The 11,588-nt window shown below is 41.5% G+C and overlaps 1 protein-coding gene across 1 annotated transcript in view; it reads right to left on the reverse strand.

Annotated features, from left to right (window-relative positions):
* Positions 1-11,588, reverse strand: part of jade2 (jade family PHD finger 2) — a 257,234-nt gene that overhangs the window by 106,994 nt on the left and 138,652 nt on the right. The window contains exons 7-8 of the mRNA XM_050039044.1: positions 8,504-8,671; positions 1,928-2,044 (exon numbers count right to left, since the gene is read on the reverse strand). Of these exons, the coding sequence (XP_049895001.1) occupies positions 1,928-2,044; positions 8,504-8,671 (285 nt within the window). The remainder of the gene's footprint in view (positions 1-1,927; positions 2,045-8,503; positions 8,672-11,588) is intronic.

An 11,588-nucleotide genomic window follows, 5' to 3' on the forward strand; every position in this document is an offset into this window, starting at 1 on the left:
GTACCTATAGCATGACTACAGGCATTAAAAATCTACATGGCTGCCAAGTTCCTCTGAAATCTGCAAAGAAGACAAACTAACCATGAAGCAAAAGTACTTTCTTAATTAGCAGATTGTGTCACCCTATCACTGACTCTGAGCTTTAACAAATACAGCACAGGTTTGACTGGTTGACCTTTCCAGTCCACCTTCCTTTAATAGCGCACTAATTAGGAGTCTCATTAGACTTGGGAAACTTGCCAATTATTCAGCAAGTCGTTAAATACAAAATATTTAGGTCTGAACACTGTGAAACACCCGACTATCATTATGGGAGGAACTGTCAGTACATGAAAAGAGACTCAACAAGGTGTCATTAGACGAAAGAAAGTTTGTTACCACCAAATTACCAAAAGATGAAATTACCAAAGCCTTGAAGTATCGTAGAGCAACAAGGCTCATACTATCAAAAGTGGTCTGGAAGAAAATCAAGACTGATGACACATTTGTGTTATTCTCTCAGACTCTCAAACTGATTTCTTATTTCATACTCTTCCCTACATTACGAGCCTTCACAGGACTCCTGCTACTCATGGTGCCATGCAGCGCTGCATCTTTACCTCGTGTATGAGGTGGCAGCTCATCAGTGAGTGTGTTTGTACAGCCACCTGCCTCCAGCCATGGAAACAGGAGAGAGACACTCTCTCCCTGCGGGCAATTCTGGCCCAAGGACTCGCTGTTAATCTAAAGCATCAATACTGTGACAGCAAACACTCTCATCACTGCACAAACAAGCATCTGGACACACTCGTGGGTACACACCTTCATATACATCCAGCACCCATGTGTATACAACGAGTGTAGTGCTTTAGGAATCCAGTTCACCTTGAGGGCACTTTAAAAGCTGAATGGTCCACAAGCTAATAGCTGTAAAGTGGGTTAGTGTTAGTGTGTCAGCGGGGGGGTTTGTTTGCGTACTCAGCAGCATGTTAAAGAGGTGCCCAGTTCAAACAGATCCACCCGCACCCAGTGGGGGGCTAAGAACTTCGATGATCAGTGTCATTGAGAGACATTTTATGTGAGAGAGTGTGTGTGCTATGTTTGTACTTTAAAACTATTCCAAAAGAGCGATGCTGTGCTTGTGTGTATATGTGAGTATAATTCTTTGTGTGGATGTGCCTGTAAAGCTTTATTTCAGAATGTACATCCCATCTTTCTGTTTGTCAGGATGACTGGGTCTGATATTGATGATAATATTGAACTTCACACACAATTAAAACTTTCTCCAATTTTCTTTCAAGCTTGTTTTCCTTCCAAAGCCGCCTCCAGATGATGTAGTGAGTGCATGCAGATGGCATCAGGATTGGAATAATAAGAAGAGGAAGAAGAAGAAAGAAGGAGGATGAGGAGAAATGACATGTGCAGCGCATCTGTTTGGCTGTAAATAGCGGAGGGCAGCTGTCAGACCGAAATGCAAACATGACAATATCATGCCCAACATGCATGAGAAGCAGAGTACAGAAAATAATATAAGTACTACATTCCTTTTCTACAGAATAAGACTGTGATATCATCAATATTTGGACATTTATTTATTAACTGGTTTTAATCTAGCTTAAAGGGAAAGGGACAGTTCAAATATTCTCATCACTAAGCAACTCACACCAAAATATTCTGGATCGATAAATAGTTCTACAGGTAAGAGGTAAAATATGTATTTTTGATTTTGAGGTGAACTGTCCCTTTAAGGTTATGGTTAAAGTGTCAGTGCGGGACTAAACGTTTTTTAAGATAAGTTTTTAAACCACTTAATTCATAACAGAACTGAACTAGATGTTTGAGTGCTGCTCATGTTATTTTCATTTGTTTAATTTTGTTTTTTACTGAGGTCACTTCATAACAAACTTAGGGCAGGACAAATGCAGTGATGAGCGTTTGTCGTACGTACCTGTATGCAGGTTCCTGTGTGTTCTCGACACAGGCTGCAGGACAGAGCCCAGCGGCTGGCAGGGATGTGGGACACCTTGGTAATGGGCTCCATCTTCTCTGGACAGCCTATACTCACCTACAGGGAGCAGGCAGGAACACATACAGTTTATCTGACACCAACACAAAGCATTATTTGTAATAAAAGTATCAATTTATCAATACATATGGATTCTGAATATTGGAAAAGATTTCAATACTCATTTTCCCTTGTATCAATGCACCAGTAAAAGCTGCGCTTTTTCGCTCAGACTTATTGTTAATGTTTACTACAGTTTATCTGCTGTTCTCTGTAGGGATGCACCGAATATATTCGGTAACCGAATATATTCGGCCGAATATTGCAAAAAAAACACACATTTGGTATTCGGTGGAATAAGTGAAAAGCAAGGCCGAATAATAGCGGCGTGTTTTGATAACGCAATCAAACAGCGTGCGGTGACGGACGGAGTAAAATGTCGGCAGTGGGGCGATATTTTACTCCGTCCGTCACCGCACTCGCATTTGGGACTAAAAATAGTTTTGTGCGGGCAAAATAAATCATTCAGCACGCTGTGTGAGTACAGATTTCAACCAGCAGCAGAAATGAAAGGCGAATCCCGCCAGTTGTGGGTTGAACGGGGGTCACAGACACAGACAGTAATGTATTCCTGTCAAATACGGCGGTGCATGATAACAGCTTACCGGCGACGAAGAAGTCCGGCTCCAGGTGAATAACTTGTTGTCATGACTGCCCAAAAGTACCTGAACAGCCGAGCCGTGGCGGCACACAGGTATGTGGCGTATCAGAGGAGAAACGAGCCGTTCACATTTCTCTCTTTGTGGCAGGTAACGGTCCACAACCCTCACCGCACTTTAGGGACTGTTCTTTACTTATGAAGGGACTGTTATTAACTTGTCAGGGGAGGAGGGTGGCTGGTTGACTTTTATTTCATTTATTTATTTTATTTTGATCCCCCCTATATTAATCACTTATTGATGCTGTTTTTGAAGTATGAATAAGTCAATAAGTAATTTATTCCATTGAAATATCAGTGATGTATTATAGAAAAGTGATTTATCTTTTTATAAATGACAAAAGGCACATCTGCCTCATTTTTGCTGTGGTATCGTGATACTACTCAGAACCGTGATATTTTCACTGGTATCATACCGTGGGTCCCAATTTTGGTACCGTGACAACACTAATCTGGAGGGTTCATCTGCAAAAACTAATGAAAAACTAAAAAACGGCATTCGGTATTCGGCCAAGCGTTTAATTTTATTCGGTTTTGGCCGGTGCATCCCTAGTTCTCTGCTACTAACCAAGTAAAGAAAAGTCATCTTCATCGTCCTGTAGCCTTATTATAGTTATCTTTAAAAAAATGTTTTAACTATGCCTTCAGTGTCAGTTTTTCCACATATTATTGGAAACCAATATATTTTTTAAGGTATTGTATCGCAGTTAGAAATTCCAATATAATGACAACACTATAATCAACATTGTGCAAAGATAATCATATTTATTGTCATCATAATAATTTAATTTTAATTTTAATATTTATTAGTGCTGAAATGATAAGCTGATACATTTCCATCAACAGGAAATTTATTGTCACAAATGTTGAGAATTTATTCTATTGACTCCTTTTTTTAATCAAAATGACAAACACATTCAGGTCCAAGCTTTTCAAATGTGACGATTTGCAGCTTTTTTTTTGGTTTTGTATCAAGAAATTTTTTTTTAAATTGAATATCTTTGGCTTTTGGACTGTTGATTGGAAAAATTAACCGATTTGAAGACGACGTCTTGGGCTTTGAGAAATCAGTGACGGGTATTTTCATCAATTTGTAGCACAAACAATTAATTGATAAATTCAAAATAAGTAGTTGTGTTGGCTTGTAGCAGAGTTATATCATTAATACAAATATGTTAACAATTACCAGCTGGAGATCATGCTTCACCCATCTTTTAATACAACACAAAATCTCTGGTTTATCTACGGTCATCATTTTATAAAATGATCACAACTGTCACCAAACCTTCCACTGCATGATAATAATCAACTCGTTGTAGCTTGAATAATAATTTCTTCAGCGTCTTCCAATTTCAAAAGCCAAGATGTCAAATTAGAAAGTCTGTTCTTGGACTCAAAGCAGGGACACCTGTGCTCCTTGGAAAAACATGATTGTAAAGCCCAGTGTGACTCACTCTCTCTGAGCGGTCTATTCAGAACGGCTTTGGCCCCAAACCCCTCTCCACCAAATACAACCAAAAAGTCATTGACCTGTGCCAACCAGCCATGCAGAATAGAGTGGAGAGCACTCATCACCAGAGTACCATTTCTTCCTTCCTTCCTCCGCTGCCTGTTTCTTTCCAAAAACCATTCCACCTCTTTCACATTCACTTATTCTCATATTTGCGGCATTGCCCTCTTTCCTTGTCCTTCACGCTTGCATTAACAAGCTGACGACTGATTTCCGCGGGTCATGCCCCTCCTTCTCTCCGTCCGCTCGTCCTTGTATCCGTATTTTCTTTTCCTCCGCTCGTCTGCTCATCCAGAGCCCGAGCACACGGCCTCGGCTCTTTCTGTTATTATTGATGTCTTTTGTACAGCACACTCGATCGGAGTAGGGGTCAATTTTCACTCCATTGAGGATGTCAATAGAAAGTGCAACTCAGACATTGATGCCACAGCTGTCACTGTCAATGTTCGCTTCTTTTATACAGCTGATGTGCGAACCGATCGATGGCAAAAGGATTTCCACTTTTTGAATGCTGTGGTTAATTGATTGGATTGTTCTCAACCATGATGCCCACACAGAGCACATACTGTACACACAAACACACACATACACACACAAAGAGGCTGCACTTTAAACAATCCCTCCACCGTTACCTCTTCTGTTGGTTGTCAATACTCCTAATGTCAGGGCTCTAGTTTTCTATGTGCAAGTGTGTGTGTTAGGGCTGTCAATGGTCAGTGGTATAGTCGAGGGTATATGTAGGTAAACAGGGCATACCCACCTCTTTTTCTGGCTGTTTACAGTATATCCACCTATCGGCCAAAAGCCCCTGGAATATATAGGGGAGTATACCCACTTCTTTTTCTGTGATTTACCCGTCTGCTTAATAGCACACCCACCTTATCAAATACCACTGTCAACATTTAACTGATTAAAGGTTAATCGTTGATAGTGGTGTAGTTGTTAACCACTGTGAATATTTTTGACAGGTTATGCATGTCGGTCTATAGGTTAATTTTGCTACTCTTCAGTTCACCATCCAGATCTACTGGAAGACAGACAGTCTGCTAGCCTCGTTAACAGGTGGAAACACAGTGCCCACTGCCCACCCTCTGATCTCCACTGGTTAATTAGCCTTGGCTGCTCGACACTGCGTACCAGCTGGGTCAGGTGGGAGCTAGCTAGCGGCACCAGTCATTCAGCGATTAACGCTAGTAACACCGTCCCAATCCAACTGCGTTGCTTTGAAATCCTTGTGTCCACCCTCTCGTCTCCCCGCTAGGTCACCCCAGTGAGTAAGATGCTGAATAAACTACTGTTAGCTCTGTTAGCACTGTTAGCAGTAGCCATGTTTCCATCAGCCTGTTTAAATGCGCATCTAGAAGTATCACATCAGAAAAGTATGATGGAAACGCCAAAATTCGAATTAAAATCCCCTGATTCGCACAAACTAAAATACGCTCCCTTTAACCGGGTTTTGGTTGATTCGAAAAAATGTTGATTCGCAAAACGGGGGATGGAAACAGTTATGTTCGAATTAAGTCTGACGTAGCACACCTCTCTCCATGGTGATATCCACACTCCGGGTCGGGAAGGCGGTAATGCATTTACAAGCTGGTTGCCAACCGCCAGAAAACGTAGAAGAAGAAGAAGAATGCGAGACTTGTTTTGTTTCCGGTTCTGCGGAAAACTCGCGCGAGTTCGTAGTTTTCACCAAAGTCCGTACATTTAATGGAAACACACAGGATTCGTATTTCTTTTAATACGCATTTCCCAATGATTCGAATTACTTTTGGATGAAAACATGGCTAGTGTCAGCATGGCTAGTGGTGCGTAAACAATGCTTACACATTGGGGCCACCTGGGGGGACACCAGGGGTGGCCACAATGTTTTCGCACCAACATCATCCTGCCACTGGAACAGGGCTACCCGCAGTAATTGCTAATAAACAGCACCACTACCTAACTTAGCTTAGCTTAGCTTAGCTTAGCATAGCGCACAGTGCAGAGCAGCCCAAGCTAACGTTAGCTAACCAGTGTAGACAAAAAGGTGGGCAGTGGGCACTATGTTCCAGCATGTTAACGTGGCTTGCCAGCTGTCTGTCAGCAAAGCAACAGGAAATAAGATAAAAGGCAAGACATTCACGTCATAAAACATTAAAATTTCACCACTTCTTAATGCATAGCTCTTTGAAATGCTGTGTTTAAACTCACTGCTACAATGAAGCACCGGCTAAAAGGAAAGGCCTCTTGTATTTCATGTCATTTTGCTTTTTTTTTTTTTTTTTTTTTTTCTTAAAAATTAACAAGTTAGTTACCGGTAAATGTGTGTCGGGCTATTAAAATACAAAATTAACTGAAACTGACATCCCTAGTGTTTGTCTCTGTGTGTGTGTGTGTGTGTGTGTGTGTGTGTGTGTGTGTGTGTAAGCACATGCAGGCCTTTAATACACTGATTCCCCGATGAGCATATTCCAGCCCCAATTACTTCACATATCAAAGCCGGTAGATGGAAAACTGACAAAAATTGAAATCACTTTAGTGGAAATGGGTGGAAATCACAGTATTAAATGAAAAGGCATTTTAAAAGAGGGGCTCTGCGTCCTTGTGAATACATATGTGTGTGTGTGTGTGTGTGTGTGTGTGTGTGTGTTGTGAAAAGCTGTTTAAAGAGGGACCTCTCTCTAGGGGTTGAAGGCAGAGGGCAGGCGGCAGCTATACACACGGCACCGCAGGGGGGCTGTATCGTTTGAAGGCTGGGTGGTGTGTTCATGCACACAAACACACACGTACACAAACATGCATCCAATCCAGCACTCTCTATGAATGGCACTCTCACACACAGAGCCTCTTTTCTGGAAATTTCCACTACTATCATATTCAGTAGGAATCTACTAGCCAGTGTTGTGATGTGTGTGTGTGTGTGTCGTGTTTGTGTGTGTTTATTTGTGTAGACGTCTGCTATTAACGCCTCTTTAGCTCATGCAAGCACTCGCAAACATCTATGCGAGGACGTGCACAAACACACATACGGCACAGACATGCAAATTATCTTTTTTTTCTCTTCCTCCACGGTAGGAAGAGAAAACAAAAGCGAACGCAGCAACGAAAACAATTAGCCCAATCAAGGGTGACAGAAGGCAATTAGAAGTAAAAGGTTTGAGCTGCCAAAAGTCACTCTATTACTGAGAAATCTGCTGGTGGAGTGTGTTGCTGAATAGGCTGAAGACACATGACTGACTGTCTTAACAGTTTAAAGGTGTGTGCAAGGCACAAAGCAACATCCGTCCCTGAACCCCTGGAACAAGCGGCTGCCTTACGTCCATTTGGAGCTTGCAGATGAGAGACGTTTCCAAAAAGGTATCATCAAGACGCATCGAGTGGAAACGAGCGGCTGCTTGGCAAACGGGTTCCTCGTGAATCAATTTACATTATCTGCAGACTGATGAGTGTGAGGTCTTGACTTCAGAAGCTACACGAAGCATTTTAAGCATTTACTGTAAACAAGGAAATCCAAATTGAAAGAAACTGACAGGTGTGAGTGTTTCTCAAGATCTAAGCCATATTTCCTGTAAACACTGTTGTTTCGGATATATTTCAAATATATTCCCATGTCATTTGAACAGTGAAAGAGTTTGGATTGCTCTCAGCTGAAGCCAATATAAGAGTAAGGGTTCACAAAATCAAATTGTGTTTCTATGGTTTGTGTTTGCCCGCTGAACTGCAGTGAGGGTGTACTTTCTGGTATTAAAAATAGGTTTGTTAACCATCTCATGCTGGAATCAACATGAATTCAGGCAGACAATAGACAGACAAACCACTTATCATTTTAGTGGAAGAGAGTAAGATGGTAAAATTATGTGAGGTCGACAGGGAATACTGGCAACGGTGACAGAGGTTAGCTTTGCCAACCAAAGTTTAAATAGCTTGACTTTGAACCGTCTTCCACAATAGAATTTACTACCAGATGTTATGTAGCTCTCTCAAACAAGGAGCAAACGATCTGGACAACAAGATGCTAATAATTTTGGTGCAACAACAGCCAAACTATACGATCAGATCAATCAAGATACTAAAGAAAAGCTGATATGAGGCAGGCAATCAGCACAGAGCTGGGTGGAACACCAGGTCGGTAACATGGAAAGTGTTACGCTACATTAGCTTAGCGAGCTATCTGGCTAACTTATAACCATCACCACAGCAACATATCGTCATGCTTGTTTTGTGCTGCCATGCATCAAGAAGGTGTTGTCCGTCTGCCTGAATCCATGTGGATGCGGCATAACCCCCAATGCCTCCCTTTGGGTCTCACCTCAGGGATCCATAAGGCACAGCTGACGTGGACCCACTTGGTTCCACTGCGGGTGGGCTTGAGGGCCCCCCCTCTCTTGGGGCAGAGCAAACATTTAGGCTGGACTCCCAGAGCGCAGGTCCGACACAGCCAGTTCCCTTGGGGGACCTTCAGGATGCCGTAACACGCCTGCGACAAGGACAAAGAGAAAGAAAAGTTAGGAGAGGGGACGATGTGAAGACAGACAAAGAGAGACACTTCATAACGTACAGTATATGTTCTTTACTACACTTTAGAGGTGCTGGTAGGCATATGTGTTAACTTCAGACAGAGCCAGCCTGGTTGTGTCCCCTTGCTTCAAGTGTTTATGCTAAGCTAACCACATGCAAGCTGTAACTTTTCAGTGGACAGATATGAGAGTGGTATGAATTTTCTCATCTAACTAAAATAACAGAGTGAAGAAATTGAATTTTTCCTTCACAGACTAATAAAGAAATGCTTTCTTTTTGACTACGGGCAAGTGTATTTCCCAAAATGTAAAACTATTCTTGCCCAATAAGAAGGAGGACAGTTGTTAGGGCAAATAAAGCTTAATATTTAAAGAACATACAAGATAGTCAGTATGTTCTTTTCATTTCAGAATACTAAGAAAATCAACGTGGGCCAATTTGAAATTTGCTTTAGAAACACAATCTATCAGTCAATACTGTATATACTCTAATCACCTTTATTATATCATCTTTCTTTGTTAAAGGTATGCTGTCATCATTAAATGACTGCAATGAAGCTCCAGCATATAAGATTTGACAGTCAGCTTCTGTGCATTCACAAGCAGTGCTATCAGGAAATTAAACCCAGACCAAACACAGTGAATACATATGGACACTGTGAAATGCAAAACATGAATATTGGGGCTCGGATTTTCCTACAAGCACATTTATGTTTCTGACTTTTTAAAATTACAATAGAGAAGTAAGAGACTGGAACCAGACTGGAGTGATGATTTACAATAGGCTGGATTCAGACAAACCAGCTCCGCCACAAGGCCACCCCATCGTTTTGTTTCCATGTCAGAATCCCCAAACTTTTCATTTTTGGAGACAGCATACTTTCAGCGGTTAGCGCTTCCAAACCAAAAACTTAAAAAGTAATTACAGCCTGCTGCTTTTGTCTTCTGTCATAAAATAAGCAAATTCACAAATTTCAAAGTGACACATGGCAAAGCATGCCTCTTTTCTCCCTTTTGCTTCATCTCACAGCTCTTTCAATGTCAGGTTCGTCACTGCTTCAACAATACACAAACAGACCGAAATGTTTTTAAGCAGTCCCTCCACATATTTTTGTCTCGCCCAAAACTTTTTTAAAACCGGATTTACATCAACTTGGGGGAAGCAAGACATTTTCAAAATGCCACTTGGTGTTGTTTTAACAACACAGCAGGTTATTGTACCATCAGCGCTCCACCCATTTCCCCTTCCGCTAACACACGGGGGTGCCCTGAGTGTTTTTCATGCCAACATAATAGCACACTGACTTATATTTGATCAAATCCAACTCCCAGAGTCAGAAACAGAGACTGATTTTATTGTCAGATATGATTTACTGTCTGAAAGTGTCTCTACTCCAGGGAGTGAATCATTCTGAACACCTCTTTCTCCTCCATTACTATAACATGTATGTCAGATCTATCAAATTTCACTTCTAACGAGTTGAATCTTTTAGTTGCGGCCCAAATGAAACCCCCTGAGCATTGCCAAACATAATTTAAAGACCCACTGCTGCTACATTCAAGCCAGGTCTCAGTATGCAATCACTCACTCTACTCTACACCAGGAAGGACACCTTGCAATGTAATAACTGATGTATTCTGGTCATAAAAAGAGATGAAACGATGGAAAGGTACAAAAACGAACTTCGCACTGACTGGAGAAAAGAAAAGAGACATCAAAGACTCCATCTTCATTAGCAGCAATTAAAGCACTTTATTGATCAAAGGATTTAATTGATCAAACACAACACTTCAGTAAGCAGGGCCTGAGTTTTTTCTTTTTTTACCTGCTGAAGGTTAAAAAGACGCCTTATCAAAGAAGCAACAGTCAGCGGTGAATATGCTCACTCTATGAAAGCAATAATATTACTGAATGCTCCCTGAGAGCAACTATTTCTTTCACTGCTTGTTACATTTTGTCTCTATGACACCTCAGTGTTTGGCAGGTACTTCTTCTACCTAACAAAAACTTGGAAACACTGTAAGTGCCGTGTGGAGTGGAGCTTTAGAAAGAGCAGTTTGTATCTTGTGTATCACAAATGTGTTTACAGTGAAAAATTCACAGATATTTTTCCTAACCTGAATGCCCCTTTAAATGTGCAATGTGTAAGATTTGGCAGAAGTGTTAGTTTAAAAGATTCAAAAAAATGAAGTAATATATCAACAGTGTGAAGGAGTAGTAGAAATAGTTTTGATGATATCTCAAAAATGTCTATGTATTGCCAGCTAGCCACGGTCCATTTTGTCTTGTAATACCACTTGTACCTCGAGAGGCGTGGTGAGTCACCGTAGTGTCCCGTCTGCCCTCAGTCCAACATAAGAGGACAAAGAAGTCAAGTCCAGTATTAGTGACAGGCAGGCAGGAAAGCTGCACAGCTTTTTTTTTCCCCCAGAGGCCACTCACTGTATTGCAGTGAAAAAAAATTCCCTGTGGCTTAAAGGGATAGTGCACCCAAAAATGAAAATTCAGCCATTATCTACTCACCCTCATGCCGAGGAAGGCTCTGGTGAAGTTTTAGAGTCGAGAGGGTAGTTATACGCACATCAAAAAAGGTGCAAGGCCGGCACAAAACATGAATGAAAAAGAGGTAGTTTTAGAGTCCTCACATCCCTTGTGGAGATCGGCGGGGGGAGCAGCTAGCACACCTAATGGCTGACGGCGCCCCAGACTAACGTCCAAGAACATAAAATTGAAACCACAAAATATCTCCAACATGCTCATCCGTAGTGATCCAAGTGTCCTGAAGCCCCGACATAAAAAGTTGTTTTGAAAAACGTCATTTGAACTCTGTTTTCAGCCTCACTGTAGCCTGTAGCTCTGACTGCTTCTCTGTGCTC

This window comes from Epinephelus moara, chromosome 3, assembly GCF_006386435.1.
Source record: "Epinephelus moara isolate mb chromosome 3, YSFRI_EMoa_1.0, whole genome shotgun sequence".
NCBI classification, from domain to species: Eukaryota; Metazoa; Chordata; class Actinopteri; order Perciformes; family Serranidae; genus Epinephelus; species Epinephelus moara.